At 41.9% G+C, this 22,478-nt stretch overlaps 1 protein-coding gene across 6 annotated transcripts in view; it reads right to left on the minus strand.

Annotated features, from left to right (window-relative positions):
- The window catches only part of TNNT3 (troponin T3, fast skeletal type), a 30,194-nt gene that overhangs the window by 750 nt on the left and 6,966 nt on the right, over positions 1 to 22,478 (minus strand). The window contains exons 5-18 of one of the 6 annotated variants that reach the window (XM_086894297.1): positions 20,828 to 20,845; positions 19,772 to 19,783; positions 19,192 to 19,206; positions 14,358 to 14,369; positions 13,162 to 13,173; positions 12,758 to 12,778; positions 8,655 to 8,673; positions 7,805 to 7,850; positions 6,900 to 7,016; positions 6,506 to 6,583; positions 6,154 to 6,267; positions 5,886 to 5,995; positions 4,959 to 5,049; positions 2,111 to 2,151 (exon numbers count right to left, since the gene is read on the minus strand). In XM_086894297.1, coding sequence (XP_086750423.1) covers positions 2,111 to 2,151; positions 4,959 to 5,049; positions 5,886 to 5,995; positions 6,154 to 6,267; positions 6,506 to 6,583; positions 6,900 to 7,016; positions 7,805 to 7,850; positions 8,655 to 8,673; positions 12,758 to 12,778; positions 13,162 to 13,173; positions 14,358 to 14,369; positions 19,192 to 19,206; positions 19,772 to 19,783; positions 20,828 to 20,845 — 706 coding nt within the window. Of the gene's footprint in view, positions 1 to 2,110; positions 2,152 to 4,247; positions 4,289 to 4,958; positions 5,050 to 5,885; positions 5,996 to 6,153; positions 6,268 to 6,505; positions 6,584 to 6,899; positions 7,017 to 7,804; positions 7,851 to 8,654; positions 8,674 to 12,757; positions 12,779 to 13,161; positions 13,174 to 14,357; positions 14,370 to 19,191; positions 19,207 to 19,771; positions 19,784 to 20,827; positions 20,846 to 22,478 lie in introns of all 6 variants that reach the window. The other 5 variants (XM_086894296.1, XM_023928985.2, XM_023928989.2 and 2 more) reach the window with 5 other exon arrangements.

Consider the following 22,478-nt stretch of genomic DNA (forward strand, 5'->3'; position numbering starts at 1 on the left):
GATTTTAGGATTTAGAGCTCTATCTAGAGAAATTTGCTCAGTACGAAAGAGCTCTGATCAAATTCCCCAGATGCTCCATTCAGCAGTGGAGGCAAAAAGCTGAACACTAACACTAACTATACAACTAAGAAATGCTTTGCTCTAGCAGAGTGACTATTTATACCATGAGAGCAAGAGCCTCCAAAACAATCCAACCAACCTTTTAGGCCTGCTCTCATATCAGTATCCTTGTCTTGCTCATAGTGTGTGGGAGCAGTCCAGCTACACTCTCCACTCAAAGCACCTGAGGCAAACTGTCTCCAAGGGTTCTTGCACACAATCCTGCATGCAAGTCACTTACCTTCTGCCTGAGAAGCCTGAACTCAGAATGGGGCTAGGCAGGAAGTTAGTTGAGTTAGATTCTGCACTAGTTCCCATTAGCAGCACCTTGCTTTGTGGGGCTCAGCACACCCCCAAACCCTTCCATCTCACACACACAGTCATGAGGCTGCTTCTTGAACCAAAGCACATGCAAAGTGGGGACAGATCTTTGATGTGGCAGATTGTGGGGTTGGGGACCAAACACAAGGTGCTGGGGCCTTGCTGTCAATTGAGACCTTTCTTCAGAACCCCTGGTTCCTCCAGGGAGAAGAAAAACATGGGGACATCACAACTGGGGAGATTTTTGTTCTGCTGCCCCATGGATTGGTTCAAGAGCACCAGCCATATTTACAGAAGGATGTAGCACAGTGACAGAGACACACATATAGTGGATACTTTACCTTTGACCAAGATAGGCTTGGTCTATTTGAAAAAATTGATGGTTTACATAAAAGAGAGCATGCACTTTCTGCTTATATTAAATTAAGCTTTATGTCCCTTTTGCCAGCCTTTCTGAAGGTTCAAAACCCAGTGTAGGAACTGAATAGCTCCTCAAACAAAGACAGAGTCCTTTTATGTCCACAAGCACCTGTGATGTTTGATGTTACACCTAACCTTTAGAGTGTGCTTAAGGAGATTTAATAAAGTCTGAAGCAAAAGACTCATTTGATCCTTGTATAACATGCTGGCAGGCACTGCTTTGGAATGATAGTGTCTAGCGTGGATAGAAATTTAAGCACACAGAAATCTCATTAGCTCTGGACTTCTCAGTGCAACCTTTTCAGATTATGTCCTGAGAGAGTATCATGTCTTTTGGGGGAACAAGCAGGCAGCAGGCTGTTGTGGGTGGTGTGGTAGTGCCCCTCAAGAGCAGGAACATCCAGACAAACCAGGGCATCTGTCTGCACATTCTGCTGAGGTTTATCAGCCTACACCTCTGTACAGAAAATACCACAGGAAGGTCAAGCCTTATGTTTGGCATTAGAGACAACCAATCCCCCAGTGTTACGTTCATTTGATAAGTCAGGGTGTCTTTGGGAAGTGGGAAGGCAGTAACTGGTCACTCCTGTCATCCAAAGATACCACCAAAGATCACTGCTTCATTCCTGGCATGACTTTGCTAAAAAGATACAGATGCTCAAAGAAGAGCAAACACACCATTGGAGACTTCTCCCTTTCTGCCCTGCAGTTACTTCTCTGTGAGTGTTAGTCTTCTGCATGTTCTAACCCCCAGGCTGTGTCTACCCCTGGTATCTCATAAATCCATTAAAATACCTAGAATAAGGATACTAGACTCAAAAAAGTAATGAAGTAGTCTTGTGGTGAAGGAAAGTGGAAGGGAGCTGATGAGTGAAAAGAACTCACAACAGTAATCCCATTATGTTAGTCTTGTTACACACCATTCTTCGTAATCTTAGCAACCACTTGTTTATCCTTCATAAACAAGGGTTGTATTCCCTCAAGTATTCAAAGCACCTCTATCAGGTGTTTGAAAAACCCAACAATAAGCAGAGGAAATTTTTGAAGGTATGGTATAGTGAAGAAACAGGATTTTTTTCTTGTTAGGTGTTACATTCACTTCAGTTTCCCCTTCATTTTCTCAATGTGAGGCAGGATGGGAGTGGCCCTTCCATCTCTAGCCCCATTTCATTGCAACAAGAAAATGTCAGTGTTGAGGCTGAAGTGACACATTCGAACACTGAGAAGATATCCCCAAGCCAGGAGCTAGGAAGGGGATATAAATACTTACTGCTTCTGGGCCTGATCGATCCGGTTTCTGAGGGTGACAATCTGCAAACAACATACATGACCAGGGTTTTTAGAGACAAAGAAACCATGTTCCCTCAAGGAGAGGAGAGTTTTACCTGCTAAAGTGCTTGAAACAGGTGCCTGTAGAAGGAATTAATACTTCCTTTGAAATAAAAGCTCACCCATGGTTGAAGGACAGAAATGTTACTTCATGGCAATAAATCTGCACATGTCAAGGGACAGAAGAGCTAGAATTTTATAACCCTTAATAGAAGTGTTTCTGTCTATTGAAATTAATCTCCTATGAACTCACATGTCAGCTGCAGGCAGGTAAACTGGAATGAATGTCACCTTGGCCAGCTGGAAAGCTCTTGGATGGCTCCATCACCTGCATGTTTCAATCTCACCTTCTCACTCTTCCCTTGCTTCTGAACATCAGGTGTTTGTGTAAACCCAAAGATTTTCAGTGGTCTTTGGGTGGGGACCTCCAGAATAGAAGATGGGTATGACATTCTGCTGCAATACCTTTTGCTGGCTGGCAGAGCAGGAGGTGAGGAGCTTGCAGCACTCACCACTTTCCCAGCCACTCATTTAATAAGAGCAGATGGCCTGATGCATAGGAAAGCACATACCTACCTTGCATGGGATAAACACCTTATGGCCTGACTTAGTAACTCAGTTTGGTCTGTAGGCCTGGACTCGTTACTGAAATGCTGGGACTCATGTACTGGAAAAGCCTACAAAACACTAGGGTGTGATAGGGAGCCCTCTTTTTTCCCCTCCATCTTCTCATTTGTAACTAGTGTGTGTTCAGTTTAATTTTCCTGGGTTGAAGAAATGCCCTTGCCGAGAGGTATGCTTTGCTTTTGGCACAGTTCAAAATTCGGCACAGGCTCTGCCAGTCCAAGAACTGATGACCCAAATTCTGTAAATATTTGAAGTCCCACTTGACATTCCCGGCGTGCAAAAAAAGAAAAACAAAAGTCATACATTCCAGATGTCCCAGGAATTGGTAATTCCTGGCTCATGTCTTTCCATGGCAAACAAAAAATTAAGAGACTGAAATGTCACCAGGAACAGGACAACACAAGCAAGGAAAGATCAACAGATCACTTGCTTTTGTACTTACTTGTGGAAGTTTTAGTATTTGTCACAGCAGTTTAAATTCATATTTTCCAACCAAGAATTTTCCCCTAGTGTTGAGGAGAACCAGTTTTCTTCAGTTTGACCCAAGCACTTAAGACTTACCTTCAGTCATAACCTTATGTTTGTGACTATGACACTCTCCAGTGAAGCACCAAAGAGCAACAGACACTAGAGCTAAAGAATGGCTCTACTTTTGTGTCCCACTTCCTTCCTTTGTCTCTCCCTTGCATCCTTGCTTGTGTCTCCTTCATTCTCTTTCCTATTTTCACTTACCTTTCTCCTCATTTTTTCCTGCTGTCATCCTCCCTTTATTCTTTCACTTTTCCTCTCCCATCTTAGCTGGGCATTTTCCTTCTCCTTTGCTCATTCTTTGTACTTTGTCTCCTTGCTTTTCATCAGCAGGCACCCACCTCTTTGTTTATGCAGAGGTCTCATTACCAAAGCATGTACCCCTCCCCAGGCCTTATTTCCTGTTTTTCCACACCCACTTGGCCTGTTATCCTTAAACTAGCCCTCTGCCAATCTTCTAGATAACCATGTGCCACAAGGTGGAGAGGCTTTCCAAACCCCACACTGTTCTCTATATGCTGTAGTCCAAGCTATTACACGTGTATCCCTAAGTTTCTGCACTTATCCCAGGTGCATCAGGGTGATGTCCCCTTGCATGTAATACCTGGTTTTAGATATGGAGTTTTGGATAGGGAATTATTTTAAGGTGCTGTCAGTAGATTGAATTCTCAGTTCTTTAACCAAATCCCTGTTGGTGTCCTGGCTCTTTTCCTAAATTACCACACTTTATATCTTTTCAAAGAATGGAAAGGGAGAGAAAAAGGAAGTGAATGGAGAGACACAAGATCCGTTTTTCTCTTTTCTCTCTGCACTTGGAGCCAAGTGCCAGCTCCTGTCTGGCACCTGGCTCTGACCATGCGGCAGGCTCATGCATTTGGTAGCCTTTGCTGCTGCTGTTACACAGGCAAGTTCATTGTACTTACAACTTGGAAAGCTCCTGCAGCCTGCAACGCATTGTTAAAATCTAAGAGAGATTGAGATAGTTACATTGGTGTTGCTCACTGCCTGTAGCACGTGTCTGTGTGATTGGGAGTTAAAAGGAGAGCAAGACCGAGAGAGATCCAGTAGGATTTCTCAGCCACTGAAACCTAATGTGGGTGAGTGCCACCCTATCCAGTGACTGTGAGAAGGAAACGTGTCTACTTTCTGTTACCATATGACACTTCAGTCAGATGCTCCTGGCTGGAGACAGTTTTCAGTGACTCCAGAGAGCTCAGTCCACAGGTAATCTCTGTGGGATGGAATAAACTTACAACATTCAAGTTTGAACTCAGATGGATCTAAAAATATTACTATGCGATGGAGGTGTGTGAACTCAGAGTTAATGAATTTTCAGGCCAGTTACCTATAGATAAACAAGAATGAACAATGTTTCAGGAGAGGGCAGGGAGTCCAATTTCCATTGGGATTGCCTTTCCATGGGGTACTGAAAACCTTAGAAGTAACCTATTCAATTTTAGCCTAAAATCTGAAATCCAGTTCAAGTACAAATTAGGGGAATGCAGTACCAAGCAGCTTGCTTGCAGGGTCACTGGAGACCCAAATAAAGTCACAACATTATTTTTGCCAGAGAAATCACAGAGAATTTTACATGTTGGACCCAGGGCTATTAGCAAAATGGCTTCTCAACTCACCTCGTATTTTTTCCTCTTGATCTGCTCTGTAAAGTCATACTTTTCAGTCTCTAGCTGATATAACCAGTCCCACAGCTCCTTAGCTTTGTCCCTGTGTGTTTATGGGAGAAGATGGAAGAAACACATGACATCAGAGATTTTCCATTGTTTTCACATCAATGATCACTTCATTCAATATGAAACTCACATCATGAGTTTTATTTAGTGCCATTCACACATCTTCCTGTAAACCCTCTCTGTTCTCTTAAAGCTACTCATCATTTTCAAGGTCACACTTTTCTCACCTTCAAATCTTTTAGACTTGCAGTCTTGCATGTGTCACACATTAACATAATTCCTCTAATTTTCCCCCTAACTCTTAATGAGAGATAAGACTGCAGTGGAATCAGACAAGAAGGAAGCAGAACTCTGAAGGTCACCCAGATAAGCAGAGCAGTCTCATCTGTGTCAGGGCTGAGGTGAGCCAACTTCATCTTTCAATCATGTGTAAACTCCAACATGTGCAGTCCAGACTATCATCTGATGACTGCTCTGCAGCAGAGCACTTAGCTTGCAAACCTCCAGCCTTCGTGGAGATCCCATTCACACCTTAGCAGCATTAACTCACCCCTGGGAACAGATTCCCCAGATACCAGTCCGTAGGCTTGTGCAGCCAATCCCAGAGCCAGTCCTGTAAGCAACTAATCCTAATCAGCAGAGCTATTCCAGGACCACAGCTAGAGGGATACCAAACCATTTCAACACTTCCCTACATTCCCATTACTCCTCCATCCTCCAGGTTAAGCAAGGGCACTACTTAAATGTGTCCCATGATGAATTTCAAGGAAGGTCCCCTCCTCTACCTCATTTTATCACCAGAGAAAACTTCAGGACAGTAAGAGCAAAAATCAGTGGACTACATTCCATAAATTAGGATAAACATGTTACCTCAGCTTGTCTTCATTAAGGTGGTCAATGTTCAGGGGCTTGCGCCTCTCTGCCAGGACCTTCTTCTTTGTCTCTCTAGCTGTTTGCTTCTTTCCTCTCTTCTGGTCAGCCTATTTTCAGAATATCAGTTAGCATCAGACTGCAGAAATCAAGCCTGAATGAAACAATTTCAACATTGGGCCGTATTTTCAACTGCTAATGAAGACTGTTCCCAGTCAACTTAATGGATTATTGTTTTCATATTTCTTTCATCAATCCATGATTTTACCTTAGCCAGATAACTGCTGTATGTTGCACCCATGGAGGACAGAGCCTTCTTCTTCTTCAGATCATCCTCAGCTTTTCTCTTGGCATCTTCTTCCTCTCTCCGTGCCTTTTCCTCCTGTGGAGTGTGACACACGAAACAAGTTACTCTAGGACAGACTCCCAGCTTTCCCAGCAGCCAGTGTCAGTGCAGGGAATGTGATACAGAAGTACATTGATGAGAATTAGCAACTCCTGTTTTCTACCCTTGCTCATTTCACCTCTGGACTGAGGCAAGCAGAACCTGTTGGTTTTTTGTCTCTAGAGATCTCTCCAGTTCAATGCAGAGACAAGGAGAGGGAAGCAAAGACACATACCGCAAGTCTTGCCTGACGCTCCTTCTCCTTCTCGGCCCGGATTCTCTGCTGCTCTGCTCTTTCAGCTCTGCGCTTCTCCTGCAGGGAGCAGTGCCAGAGGCATTGGATCATCATCATCATGGCTTTACCTGCCTCCACTGTTACACCCCACTACCAAGAGTTTTGCTTCACTCAGTGTGAGCAACCTTTTTCTAGAACATGCAGAAGGGTCTCTTGTACAATTCTCAGATATAAAACAAGAGGCTAAGAAAGAGAAGACATTTGATGATGACTTGAGCAGTCACTTCAGTATGTGACAGCACAGCTTTCTGTCAAAGTCTGACAGTGGTTTCAGCTTCTCATCTACAGATGATCTCTCAATCTAGTACAGGGAAACAGCAGTACAAGGACTCACAATCCTCTCCTTGAGGGCAACCAGCTCTTCCTCTTCCTTTCTTCTGGCTTCAAAGTGGCTGTCAATCAAGGCCTGCAGTTCAATCAGGTCTTTGTTCTGCCTTTTCTTTTGGATGTCCTAGAAAAGCAGGAAAACTCATTAAGTCCATATTGCTCTAGGTATTATGTCCTGGACATTCCCAGCACCCTGCATACACAGAGAAACAAAAGTAGAAAGTGTCTGTAGACTTCCATGGAAATCTATGGATTAACTTTAATGGCTGTTGGTGCAATCAGACACTTATTCATGCAACAGTCAGGAGCCCAGAGTGTAAATACAAATCTCCCATTTCCCTACACCATATTTTATACATGGCTTTGCTGACACACCTATCTTTGCATATACTTAGCTGACTCCTCTTGGCTTTGTAATACAAATCTTGCCTAGAAAATATTCCTGCGTTTGGGGAAAAGCAAATATTTTTGTGGAGGGTTTCAACACCAGAATTTCTACATTTTTCTAACAACTTTGTAGGAAGGTGTTTGGATCTCTACTTATTGTTGTAATTTTAGCTAGTATTTCTCAGCAACAGATGAGGGCCTGCAACTTTCAAGCCATCTGTAACAACTGGACAGAGGATCTGAGGTTCCTAAAACACTTACTTTCTCCTCCTTATGGTGGCTTCAAAGATTCAAAGAGATAAAAAAGAAGAAATACATGACTTTAGCTTAGTCACATTATCAGTGAATGCATTCAGACAGTTTCAGGGAGCAGAGAGTAGCCTTTTGCTGAAATCAAGTGGGAAATCAATCATACTTTTGCCTTTACCCTCTGCAATATCCAGTACAGGAGGAATTATGTGGGTTTGCACTCATGTTTATTATCAGGTATAAGGGACAAACACAGCCAGTCTTAGGAATACTTACATCAAAATCTACTTTCTCACCCTCTGGTATTTTAGGAGCAGTTAGTCTGCAGAGAGTCAAAAACAAAACAAAAAGAAAAGAAAAATAAAGGATTTTCGTCTTAAAGAATATGCAGCTTTTTTAATAGCCTATCCTGCCCTGTTCTCAGGAACCATGCTGACAAGGGGGGATGTTGGTGGAGATAGCGAGGGGTGAAAGAGCACATCAGTGGAAAACTACTCCAGAAAAGTCCTAAGGACCATTGTCCTTCCTGGAAGGTTGTGCAAGGCAGGGAGTTACCCCTAAAGCCCCTCTTTATCCCCAGTGCATATGGTCATTCCCTACCACATGGAAAGATGTTGGTCTGTGAGTCTGCCTGTGCAGGGCTGTACGCTCCAATCTTGGGCAGCTGGCAGGGTGGGAAGGGAAAGTGCTGGGGCCCAGAGCCAGCAGGTCCATAGGAAACCTTAGTAAAGCTCAACTCAAGCCAGCTCAACATTTGCCACCCTTCCCACTGTCAGCGATCCTGGATGGAAAGGGCAGCTTCCCAGCCATGGCCTCTCACAGAGCATTCACTGTTGAGCTGCCTATATTTTGGGGTACTGTGAGACTTCTGCATCTCAGACAGTCCATGAATTCTCTGACTCTAGCAGGAACAGGTCTTAAGGCCCAGGCCAGTAACTGCTGCTAAGGCATCCTCTGAAGGAAGCAGACATCCTGGAAAGGCATGCAGGAACAAACAGATGGATGTTGCGTGAGGGAGAGTTGGATAAAGGCTTCTGGTGGCCACTTGCCTAATACAGAACCTAAGGGCTTCTGCTAGATTAGGAAAATGATCCCAGGGTTTTGAAACTCTGCCCATCATACTTACTTTATTCTGGGCTTCTCCTCTGTATTTGGAACGATGTAGCAAAACAGGAAGGGAAAAAGAGGAAGAAAGTTAAAACAACAGAAATCATGCCAGCTGCTAAAGTAAAAGGAGGGAAGGGAAATTTAATCTTAGGGGAAACATACAGAGAAACTGGTTAAATCTCAAGCACTTCCAAAAGAAATACACACACTCACACACCCCTTTTGCTAGGAGTGAATCTGTTTTTACCCTCGAAACAGAATTTGGCAGAAAAGAATCAAGAGACTATAAAAGTCCCAAACGTAGCATCTGGAAAGCAGTCGTTTGTGTAAATGCAAAATTATTTTTCTCAAACCATCCTGACCAAAGCTCTAAGGAGGCCAGCTGGGCTGGAGGGTAGAAGAAAATTAGGCCTTTTTCAATCAGCACTTTTTTTGTTAAAATTAACTTGAATTCACAAAATCGTGTCTCAGTGATAACCAGCTTTCACTAGTTTTGTTCAAATGCCTCACATGAAGGCCAGAAGGGGAAAACCTTTATGACACACGTTTTCCCCAGGTTCATTGGCTTACAGGACATCTTAGGGCACTTGTCCCTGAGATACCTTGGTGCCATGGGGATGATGCTTATTCTTCTGCAATGTGGTGTTCCTCAAACCCAGCTTGGAAAGACCATCCTCTCTTAGCAAGCACCTTCTCCTGCTGAGGTACATGCAAAATTCCCATGGGCATTAGTGGGAATGATCTTTTCATCTCCAGGAGAGGCATAATTCCCTGACAGGTAGGCTAAACCATCACAGAATGGTTCCCTTGCAACAAGTGACCTTTCCCTGGCTCTCAGACATGTGCTGGTCTTATGAGTTACTTGCTTAACATTTGTGCTTGTGGTCAACTCCCCTCCCTGCTATTCTTTTTTAACTTTAGTTATTAACTCCAGTGTAATGGTAGCAAGTTCAGTGCTGTTACTCTCACAAACAGAAATAAATTAAACCTATGTGTTTATTCTGGCCCATTCTCTCAGAGACCCAGGTTGACTTTCATAACCACACACTACATTTGAACTTTCAGGGATGCTGATGGATTCTGCGGTACAAGACTCTCCCTGTGTTTGCTCAGTGGAAGGAAGTGAAGTAAAACAGCTCACAGCCTACTGAATCTGGTAAAAAAAAATGAATTGTGAAATAAAAATAAAAATTACCGCCCCAGCAGTGGGTGCATGAGCCCTGTTATCAATATCATGATACAGAAAGATATATGTTTCAAATGCTTATTTGCATCCAGTAGTTTAGGGACGAATGGTGGAAATTTGGAATAGCAAATAGAAAAAAATAGGAAAAAGAAAATTAAATATTATAAGAAGGGAAAATAGCAAAAAACTTACACTAGAAAAAATTTATTGAGGCAATCAGATGTAAGGGTGATGGATAACGAAAAACTGAGAGAGTGATTGGAAATGTGTTATTGAGATAATCAAGAGAAAAGATGTGAGAGATGTGTAAAAGAAATCAGAAACCGACATTTCCTTTTTTTCCACTCTTTCCCATACAAATTTCATTAATGACATTTTAGGGGCTAGACTTTTCTCATTTACTGCAAGAACACTGCCTGCCAAAACATATCTCAGTTGAGGCCTCCAGATGCCAGAGCAATGCTAAGAAAATAAACAGCACGTAATTACAAATGTATTTTAGACTGCTCCACTATAAAGGAAGTCCCAAATCACTCCTGAAGAAAAATACCATTAGCCAACAGCATGCTTTTGTATTCCTCCACTTATTTTTCTTATTTGTTTTGCTTTTCAAATAACCAGTGAGCTTCTCAACATGTTAGCTAAATTGCCTTTTACCTGGAGAGAGGAAAAGTAATCATAATTAACCAGTCAGTCGGGTATGTTATTTACACAGGATTCCCTTCCTTCATGACATATCCAGATAATTTCCACAAACATTCCTGTTTGGCTTGAAACTGCCAGTTAGTAACACTTCAAAAGAGAGAGTGGGGTGGGAAAAGAGTAGACAGGAAATGACTGGTTTTGTTTGTTGAGCTTGGTTGCCAGGGTCGACACCTGTCTGTCAATAACAGTGTGAGTTTGGTTTCAGCTGCCACCAAATCAGCATGCCAACAAACAATTGTAAAAATGCAAAAATGAGGTTAGTTGTTCTTGAAATAAAAAATTCTAGTTAGAATTCTCAAAGGTACCTCCAGAAAACCAGAAAAAAGGGGTATTTTATTAAAAATTAAACAGTAAAAAAAAAATCTATCCTCTGCAATGCATGACCCAGCCTTTGTCCATAGCGTATGAACCAAAAGCAGTCCAGGGATAGGATTTATTTTGAAATGCCCCATCTTTCAAGACACTGAGTTAAGGAACTGGGCCAAAATTTGTTGACAAGCAGGAATTGTCAAAGCAAATTCCTGTTCCTATGGCGGATTTTGACTGTCATTCCGGTCATTCTGACTAGGAGCCATGGGGCTGAGACAAAATCCCCACATGCAACCCTGCCAAAAGAAGGTAAGAGACACTGCCAATCCAAGTTCACTGCCCTGGTGATTAGAGAGTCTTTGAGTTTCTGGTTTCCAAAAGGCTTCACGCAGGGAGAGGATACACCACCAAAATACCACCACCCTGCTTTCTCCTGCCCAGTCTATGAGATATTCACACGGTGCTCTCCTTCGCTGGGAATCCATCTGAACTGCTTTTATTTCACTCAGAAATCCCTAAACACCCTCCCTTAATCCCACTTCTCAGAAGCAACACATCTAACTCACACTGTGTCCTTGGGAAAAAAAGGAAATCAATGTGCTATTAAAAAAAAAAAAAAGGGAAAAGAATGAGAAAAAGAAAGACAGAGAGGGGCTCAGGAAGGTCCTCAGGGTATTTCCCTAAATTAAAAAAGAAGCCTGAAAAGCGAGCAAGAAAATTAAAACGAAAGAAAAACAACAACAAAAAAATCTACAAAAGCAAAATGAAACAAAACAAGGAAACACAGAAAATGCAGGGTGTTTTCAAGTGATGCTGGGCTTTGTCTTTTGAAGCAGCTGCCTGGGTGCTCTAGGGGCTGGGGCAGTCAGGAAGAATCCTATTACTTCAACAGCCTCTAAAACTCCATAAGAACTTTCTGTATGTTTAAACTGGGTAGGGAGGGGCTAAATTATCTTCTACAAGAGCAACACTGACCCTGCACACACTTAGGTTTGGTCCTTTCATGTGAGTCTTGTCCCTAGCTGTGTGCTCCAGCACCCACTCAACCAAGCATTGCAACCAGACTATATTTAGCTCCACCCATCTGAATAGATGCTTAATGTTTAGCATCATTTTAAGTGCATGGCTTGAGCAGAAGTTTACATTTCTGTAGATTCAGGCCTGGAGCCCATGGCCACCTAAGGCTGTGTGAGGGATGCATGTCTATGCAGGGCTCAGCTCCATTTTCAAATATGCCACTGTGATTTAAAAGATTCTTTCTTGATTTTCTGGGGATAGACTCATTTTGCTGATGAGAGCTAGAGTACAACAGATTGTGACTAAAAGACAAGTCCAGAGCAAGCTTCTAGAACTTGATTTTCACCATCTACTATCCTAATGAGGATATAGAGGCTTCTCAATACACTAATGACTCCCCAAGGGTGATTGGATATGCACAGTGAGCGATTCTTTGCAGCAGAGATGTTTTGGCCCAGTTCCTGAGTTTAAAAGAATGTGAGGAACAAAAACACATAAAAGAGAGTGAGATATTAGAAAGATGACTTTGTTGTCCTAAGACAACACTGAGCTACCATCATTGTATTCGCCTTCTTCATTGGCTGTAGGTTGGAGGACAAAAGACAAAGAGAAGAAGCACAGTAGTCAATCCACAACCAGCACTGTGCTAAGAGCACCTGTCCCCACTCCCTCCCTGTTATGCTGGGAACCTTGGACTCTCTGGAGATGGAACAAGAAGAAAAAAAACCCATTTTGGTGATTTGAATTGGCTAACAAACAACCCCTTCTCCATGTTCATTGAAATCCATCTAGAGAGATCATTTCCCTCCCATACTCTTTTCTCTTGAACAATGTCAGTGTTTTTGACACTGTTTCCTCAGCACTGAAAGAGAAAAAGGATGAGGGTCTGTAGGTACGTCACATACCTTCCTCATGAGCTTCCTCTGCTGTTGTCATGGTGCAAGCAGTGATGGAAAGACAGGAAATAGAAAAAAAAAAACAAGAAACAGAACAGTTATTTAAAGCTCTTGGAATCCTGAGAAAGAGACCAGGGGACTCATGAGGGGGGAAGAAAAAAAGGAATTAGTGAACTAAGGCAGGGAGAAAACTGGAGAGACTGTCAGGACTTTAAAATGCTGTAATGTTAAAGTAGAAGTAAGCATGGAGGTTAATGGAGAAAAAGGCTGCAAAGGATAATTGTGGTTAATGTTTGTTTCTCTTGTTTTCTTCTCTTCTACCAGCCCAGGACTCCTGTTCTCTCCCTCTCTCACACACATACACACTTTCATGTTGCACCTAGGTGGAGTAAACCAGAAGTCGTGTCACATACCTGGCTCATGAACTTCAGGTGTGAAGTGTCATGGAACAAGTTGCGATGGAAAACAAGAGAATGACAACAAGGAACTTGTTATTTCACACACCAAAAGAGCTTTTGAGCCAACAGGGAGGAGGGGCAGAGAGGAAAAGGGGAGCCAAGAATGAAGTTAAGAAGTAAACAGGTGAAATATTTACATTTGAAATAACACTTAAAGAGAAGTCACAGAACAAGAAAGGTAAAAGAGGTAGATTTATGATAATAGTGCAGTGCTTAAAAAACACTTCTAATCATCATATGGCATAAAGCACAACCTGACAGCACAGTGTACCGAGGTTTACCTTGATTGGAAATATGCACATGAACATAGCCAGCACTCTCAAAGCACTACTGGACCCATCCTTTACTACAACAGTATTTCAGCCATTTGAAATAAACACAGTGTGGTTCAGAAACCTGCTGAAATACCTGCCATAACTCATCATCAACGTTCAGCTAACTTCCAAAGAAGCTCAGTTCCCTTCTAGATCTATGGCTCAGGCCATTTTCTTCCTTGAAGACAGCATTGATGCCTGTAAAAATGTACTGCTGCTCTTCAAATCCATTTGCAATGTAAAATTACAAACAGATTACTTCATAGGAAGAAAAGGTTCATTAGAAGTCTGTGCAGGTCTACATGTCATTCTTCTGGGTTTTGGCAAAGCAGGAATAAATCAGCAATGTGAATTTGCAGGGGAGATTTCGCTTTTCAGCCATACACACACACCCCACCAAATATTTTGCAAAGCAGGTATAAAAAAACCACAAACTCTCACAGTGTTTTATATTCCCCATGTACAGTCAATGGGTCAAATTCTGCCCTGAGATTTGAAATAAATCCTCCCCTGTAGGAAGAAACATTCATTCTCATATCACAGGGCAGAATTTAACGCATTCCACAAGGCGACTTTCTGCTGAGCTACCCTTTCACAAATGTGTTTCCCCAGTTTCTAGTGAAATTCTCATGCAATTGGGTAAGTTTCCTCCCCCTTACTGCTGATTACTCTTCACTGAGAGAAAATATTAAACTAACATAGAACCATCCCAAAGGCATGCAGGTTATAATCCATCCTTAACTGCTCAGTTGTTATCCCCTGTCACCTTGTATTCACTTTGCACACACACCATCCCAGCAGACAGACACCAGGGAGTTTAGAAGTTAAATCACATACCTGGAGGGGGAGCTTCATTTAGTAGGATGTGTCAGGGGAAAAACACAGGAAAGGAAGATAAAAGAATTAGAAATAAGTTATGCAGGAAGGGATCACCTCAAATTTTGGTAAGACTGGGTTGAAGAAGTATAATTTGCAGACTGAGTTATAGGGATGGACTGTTAATAAGAGTGGAAAAGGAGTGTAATTAACAGTGAGGTATGAAGTAGATAGGAAGGAGATGCCATAGAAACAAAAGATAAAGGGAATTTGAATGTTGATGATTTGCAACAGTTTAAGTCATGCAAATTTATAAACCATGGGCAAGTGTAGTAACACTGGTGATCCTTAAATTTGAAAGAAAACATACCCAAGAAGAGACTTTTACAGGCATTTAGTGTTACCCAGGTTTCAGCTGCCCTTTTAGCTATCAGAGCTGGCATGAGGATGTGAGAGTTGCTGAAGGAGGTACCGCTTTAGATATATCCCTATGCCTGCATCTGAAACTCCACCATCTAAGAATCTCTGCTGGCAGAGTCCAGGCTTAGTTCTGCAGAACTGGCAATATTTGTGTTTGCACAGAGCTTGTCTTTGCTGCAGAGGACTAGAACTGCTTGAGTTTGTGTGCCAGAATCCTGCTGCAGTCCACTGCCTGAGAGTGTAAACAGGCTTGGGTTTCTGCAGCTCAGATACCTGCTTTCTGTCGGGGCTATGGGGCACTCACAGCCCTAAAAGTTTTCAGGGACACTAAAAAAGTTTGTTCTAAGCTTCTTAGATGGTGATCCTTCAGTTACAAACAATATTTATGCTTTCCTTTAGGGTAAATAAGTTTTAGGGAATTTCAGGAATGGATTGATTCTTCATGATTCTGATATTCTTCAACATCTTCAAATTCCTATGTACAGGAATACTTCAGATTTGTACGTAGGAATTTAGATGTCACAAACATGAGCTCGGTTAGGTGGAAAGAGTCAAGAAGGAAAAATGAAAGAATTAGAGCAAGAATTCTACAACATCAACTGTGAATTGTGCAGGCCAAAGCTGTGACTTAGGAGATGTGGTAGGCAAAGACAGCATTAATAACAGAGAAACTAAATAGTCATACAGTTACATGAAAAGCTGGGACAGTCTTCCTCTGACATAAAAGCTTTTTGTTAAGCTTGTTATATTTACATTGTCTTTTGGTTTTATTGTGCTTTATGTGTCAGAGGGAAAAGAAAGCATGGGGAGGCTGTTGTTACGGCTTTATTGTTTGTCATATTATGTTAATACCTTGTGTTTTGCACAAATTTCAAGCTCATACTTCTGTCAGTGATAACAGAGAACCAGTTCTCAAGTGGTAAGTAGCAGTTCAATAAATATCATGGAAAAGAGGTACAGAGGCAGGCAAAGAAGCTGTGATGGAAGCAATGACCTTTAGCTTGTGAAAATCAAAGTCAGAAAAACCTTAGGTGCAGATTAAGAGACAAAAATGAATACGATTAGAAAGAGAAGGATGCGAAGCCAGAAGCGATGAGAACAGGAAAGGTATGAGAAGCAGTGAAGAGATGAATGTTGAAGTATTAAGTCATGTAAAAATCAATCAGCTTTCACCTCCCTCCAGCTTTGGCAAAAGCATTCATCTGAACTAAGAGGCTGGTCTCCCTCTGTGGACAGCAGAGGGAAATAGCTGGGGTGGGAGGCTGCTGAGATGTGACTACTTTAAAAGAGCTCCTCCAAATGGCACAGAATAATTTCTACAGACAGTTTAGAGGACAAGTTCAGTTTCTGCTTTTCCAGGTAATAAACATTGTAACATTCCCATACGCACTGTGAGGATGGCTCCAAGTCCGGTAAGCACCTGTTATTGCAGCTCATACATTGAGATGTTTGTCTACAAAAAATGTTACTACATTTTTCATGCAGCAGTTAGCTTTATCCTCATTATTATGCATCACAGAGTGATGAGGAAATTATGACTGGTCAGAGGTGTGAGGAAGCTGCAAGTTACAGTTTATCGTTAATATTTGATTTTTTGTTTACTTCCACCATCTTTGAATTCCTGAGTATAATACTAGAGTTACTGTTAAAATTTTCCAACATAAATCATAGCTTCAATTAAATTTCAATGTTTCAGAACTCACATAGATTTAGCTGAGATTTTGGTCAAAAAAATAGAAACATTTAACAGCCATAAAGGTTGCAGAGAAATTAACATCTCTGCAACAAAACTTTTCCGCTTTTTGCCTTGTGGCAACTTCTTATTCCAGATTTGTTCCTGCATTACACTATATATACCCCACATTATCCATAAAGGAAATGCTTCAGAAGCAACTGAAATAGAATTTTCATTTCAAAATTTGGAAATCTTCCATAGAGGAGAGAGGGGGAAAAAAAGTTGGAACAAAATGTTTTAACTAAATAAAACCCATAATTTTCAAAAGCTGTCAACCAAGTGTTCATCTTTTTTTTTTTTTTTTTCTTTTTGATTGGTTGAAAACTTTCCATTTTGTCCCAATTCAGCATATGACCCAATTGTGAAATTGCCAAGTGGAATTGAATTTCCAGCACACAATAACCCTTCAGATTGACGCAGAGGAATTCAGAAGTCACATACCTGGTTCATGGACTTCTTTAAAAGGGAAGTAGCAGGGAAGGAGATGCAAAGAAAGATAAGAGAATTAAAGCAAGAAACACAGAGGATAATTAAAAACCCTTACACTTTCCTTAGCCAAGGTGGTGGAGGGTGGGGGTTAAAGGGATAAACACCATTAATAAGATTAAGTGAGAAATAGAGGGCACATGTGAATGTCAATTAGAATTGTGGAGAGGAAGGGTTGTTTGGATATAAAAGTGCAGATGATTAACATATATATTCATAATGTTATAAATCAAATGCCACTGGTAGCCTTTGGCTGACAAAAACATGACTTCTATTTCAAGTAAGTCCATTACCCATAAGTCTGAATGTGCCAAAAGGGTATAGACAACTTGCTCTTATTCATGTGCATAGAAATCCCAGCCAGTGTGGAAATCAATGGGCTCTGAGGAGCTGGCATTGATTTCCTTGGTGCCCAGGATTTCACCACTGGTGTGTAGGGCTGCACACCGATGTGGGGAGGTGAGCACGAGCATGTTACTGCTCTCCAACCTGCACGATAAAGCATCCCATGGAAGCCTGGCTGGGTGAGCAGAGAGGGGCAGGCAGAAGGGCAGCTGAAAGGTAAATGGGTTTGGGCTGCCAGGCTGATGCTTTAAGAAGCATGACCTTCTATTTCGCCAATTAGAGAGATTGTCTTACCAGATCTGGACCTTAATTCAGGATATAAAATCATGTAAAAATGCAACTCTGCCACCCCTGGTTTTGCATAATGCACATTAACCCAGAAACACCCCAATAGTTATGGAAAAAGCACATACTACATTTTTTCTCAAATGTGCTCCAACTGAAATGATGCCACTTAGTCCAATGCTTACCCCAAGAGTAAAAGCTATGTATGACACCGTGCTGGAGCACTTGTTGAAACGCTCAGGACTTTGGGTGCAAGTCTCCCCATATCTCCATACACTGCTGCAAAGGGGAGTTCTGTCTCTGTGCAGTGGCAGGGGAACTGGGGAAGAGGTGCACCCGACTGGGGGACACAGTACTGCCTCAGGACACAGCTGTCCCACCTCTAACCCTGGGGCGTGGCACTGAGGAAGTGCTTTGAGGAGCACTGTACCAGCTGGTGTCCATAGGAATAGCCTGGCTGGAGACATCAGGTGCTGGGGAATACTTCAGCAGTGCCCAGCCTGTGCCTCAGGCATTGTTTTCAAACAGCAGTTAGTACTTATTACTCATCACACCGTGTATCCTACGAGAGCAAAGCAACCGTGCAGAGGGTATTTTTTGCATCGGCTCATCTTCAACCACCTCCAGAATTCCTGCACGAGTTACCACCCCAGACAGAAACAGAGGAATTCACAAGTCATGGCACATACCTTCCTCATGAGCTTTAGCGCGTGGGAAGAGTCACAGAGCAAAATGCAGAGGGAGATGAGAGCGTTAGAAACATCAGAACAACTTTTCACTTGGGCAAAACGGAGGCGGAGGGAAAGACTAAGAATACGTTGCAAGGAAATAAAATGAGTATGGATACCAAAAGCAGTTCTGGAAGTGAGGGTGCAAATGGTCTGAGATATAAAAACATAAAGCTGTTTTAAGCAGCCATATCAGATGACATTTGTCTTATACAGCCATTCCTGCAGCCCTGCCCAGAGCCATGAGCAGCACGCTGTTTCATAACCCTGATACTTGCCCAAGTGGATTTACAACCTGAGGCCAGCAGGTTTTGGGTGGCTGCAAGTACTGCCATGAAACAGTGGCATAGAAACTCCATTATATGAACAAGAATACCATCTTTAATAATTTGCAAAGCTAAAGCATCGAATTTATCACCATTTGCTCTATACCATGGGGTTTAAGCTGAAAAAAAGATGTGTGGAAAGGCTATTGTAAGAATGTCAGCCAATCATGAGCATTTTTGTATATAGTCTGCAGGCCAGATCCACCCCAAATGGTCCAAAATAAGCCTGCCAAGGAGATCCAACTAATCTCAGAGTAAAGGCTTTTCAACACTCATCCTTTTAAGAGGTTTACATTTCCCAGCACTTTTTAAGCTTTTTTTTCATGCAACAATTACCACGTACATGGACAGTGCATTCAGTGTCAAGACAGAACATGAAGGCAGACGGTGCAAAACACAAAATGGTGGCAAGTTTTAGTCTATATTAATATGCCTATTTGTAACTCTCGTTTCCTTTTGCCATTCTATGGTTTACTGGCTAAGCCAGAGCTTACTCTGAAAGACAAGAATTCAGGAGTCACGTCACATACCTTCCTCCTGAGCTTCTTTAGGTGTGAAGAGCCACGGGACAGGATGCAAAGGAACATTGGGAGAAATACATTGTTACATGAGCTGAAATAAGCTGAAAACCTTTTACTAGGCTGAAAATTCTGCTCAGAGGGAACAGTTTCATCCCAGTAAAGGACGTGCTAATGGCCAAGAGGGAAATGGAATTTGAGACACGTGCGGCTGGGAAACAACTTCACCACGTGAAGGGAAGAAGCAGGAGTGTATCAGAGAGGGAAAATATCACAGTAAGCTCAAATATCACATGCTGGAATTTCTCTCTCTAGCTCCAGTTTTAGAGGACAGCCCTGCCCTTGCCCAGATGGGCTTTATGGTGAGCCCTGCATGGGGCAGAGAGGCCGGGTTACACTGAGCCGACTCCTGCACTGAGATTATTCCTGTGTGTTAGCCAGCGGCAGAGCCGGGCACCAGAGGACATGGAAAGCAAAGGCAACAGAAGCAAAAAGGCAAAGTGACTGGTACTGCTCCTCTTGCACCACCCTCGAGTCCCACCAGCACCACCAAGGGACAGCAGGGAGCGTTTTGGAAGGTGATGGCACATACCTGCTGGAGGAGCTTCGTCAGGTGGGATGTGGCAGGAAGCAAAAGCAGTGAGATGGAAAACGAGAACAGTTAGACTAAAGAGTGTGTGAATGCAACAGAGGGTTTAAAAAAAAAAAAAAAAAAAAAAAAAAAGCAGGGGATGTATGAAATAAGGAAACAGAGGAGGAGATGAAATGGAGACAGGTGACCAGAGCACACACAAGAAATGTAAAACCATCTGGACCTGGATGCTGTAAAAAGGGTGCAAACTGCTCAGGGTGGGTCTATTGTGGCACTACAAACAGGTTTACCCCTGTTTAAAATATGGCCATAGCACAAAGCTTTGCAAATATGGAACCAACACACCCTTTGGCTCCTTGCACCTTGAGCACCACATCTCAAACCTCTCAGTGCAAAGGGTGAGTTTCTGTTCCAGCTCCTCTTCCACCCTGCCTGTCCCACCTTGCCAGTGCAATGTGGGGAGCCAGCTGGGGTTACTTCCAGCATCTACATGGTTATAATTCTGCAGCATTATGTATATTATATATAATATGATATATTATAGCTTATAAACTTATAATATATATATTTTATATATAATATTACATATTATAGCATATGTACTCTATAACATAGGGCTAAGCAAATATTTTAACCACAGAGGGATTTTGACTTCAAAACCCATCTGATCATGATCTGCCAAGCTATGTAGCAGAAACCAGCTGACACCTGATAGAAACCTTCCTAGCCAGACACCAGTTATTCCATGGCACACAAATACCCAAGGCTAAAAATCAGCCTCAAAGCATGTTGGGTCTTGGATGAAGGGATGGTATCCACATTTTCTGTGCTGCTTCCTCCCCAAAACTGGATCAGAGGTGTCTGCACAGATACTCAGGGATGTGGGGTACCCTCAGTGAAATTTGTGCAAGGGACAAGAAAAGCCGTCTGCCTGCAGATAGTTAATCCCAGCATCTTTCTCTTGTCTCTTGCTTTCTTCTACCATCTTGCAAAATCGAGGTTCACATCATCCTGCTGGTGCAGGAACCAGCAGGGCTGAGATGCTGCTTCACCTACCTTCTTCCTGAGCCTCTTCTGGGGGTAGGAAACATCACACAGCAAAAGAAACGGGAGGAGAAAAATTAAAACAGGAAATATGTTATTGGAACATTCCTGAGGTTTGCCAAGCTCCCAGGCCATTATGGGTAAGAACACACAATGATGGAATTACAGGGTGAGAGAGAATTAAAAATAACATTTTTATGGGCACATTACGGGGTTATAAATGTTACTGAAATATGGGAATATGACCACAAGTGAAAACCACATAAAAAGGCATCCAATATGTTGTTCTTTATTAGAGCTGGCTAAAATACCCTAAACCAAACTTTTGGCGAATTTTGAACCAAAAATAAAACTGCTGCCTTTCTTTTGCTTTACATTTTTTCTCACATGGTGAAAATCTTTATCTATTTTTTGAAATTTCAAACAAATTAATTCCTGAATTTTACCAGATGAATATAAACTTTGCAGGGTGTCTCCCACCCTTTAAAATATTCATTTGATACAAATTCATTCCACCAAAAATAAGCAGTTCAGTAAAAAATGGTAGAATAAAATAAATATATATATATATGTTTGTTTTCATACACATATATGCATATACACACACTTATATATGTATAGACAAAAAATTATTTGTGTGTATATTATATACATATTATATATATTTATATATGCGTAAATGCATTTTATTTCTTTCATATGCATAAATGTTTTGGTTTTGTTTTTTTAAACAAATAAAACAGGCCAAATTTCCTACCAGCTCAATAAACTACATCAATGTCCACTATTGCATTGATGTCTGTGACTTAAAACAGAGTCCTGGACATTGAGTGTGAACCATTTGATCTGGATCTCTTTACACACATTCTCCCTCCACACTGAGAGAGAAGGAAAGCAGAAACCATGCCACATACCTTCTTCCTGAGCTTCAGGTGGCAAGTGTCATGGAACAAGAAGCAACAGCAAGCAGGAAAATGAAAACAGAAAACTGTTAGAAACTGGTGTTGGAGTGAGCTAAGGGCTGGAGAGAAATGGTGGTTAGAAAGTGATGGAGAAAGGTTACATGGGAAAGAAATGGATGACATCAGAAAGAGACACAAAGGTCAAGCAAAAGTATGGAGCAAAGAGAAGATACACCTCAGAGGAGCTGGTCATGCAGGTTAAAAAGAAATTAAAAGTCACCTGCCTATTAATTTCATATCAGTCATTAAATACTTGAAAACAAAAAGTAGACAGTTAGGGAAGAAAGGAAAAAGGCAAGAAATGCTTTTCCTTTAAGAAAGGCTTGTCTGTAGGAGCAACACCCTTTGCTTGCTCTTTTGACATTTGACAAGACGTGAAGGATGGAGCATGAAGAATGCCTTCATCTTCCTGGCTCTGCCACTCTATGCAGGACCAGAGAGACAGATGATGACTGAAGGCAGCTCTACAATCTATTTGGTGTCTCTATTTTCTTTTTCTATTTTTTGAGCCCTTGTGAGCCCTTGGTCCCTTCAGAAGCAATGCCAGGGGAAATAGTTACTCAAAGATAATGTACCTTATAGCAGAAACTACTCTCACCATGGCCAGAGCTGCACCTCTGTTCCCACCACCACAGCACCACTTGCTGCCTGTTGCAGCAACTTGGAGAAATCCATGACAAAAAAAAAAAAAAAAAAAAAAA

The sequence above is a fragment of the Cyanistes caeruleus genome, chromosome 6 (genome assembly GCF_971803275.1).
Source record: "Cyanistes caeruleus chromosome 6, bCyaCae1.hap1.1, whole genome shotgun sequence".
Lineage (NCBI taxonomy): Eukaryota > Metazoa > Chordata > Aves > Passeriformes > Paridae > Cyanistes > Cyanistes caeruleus.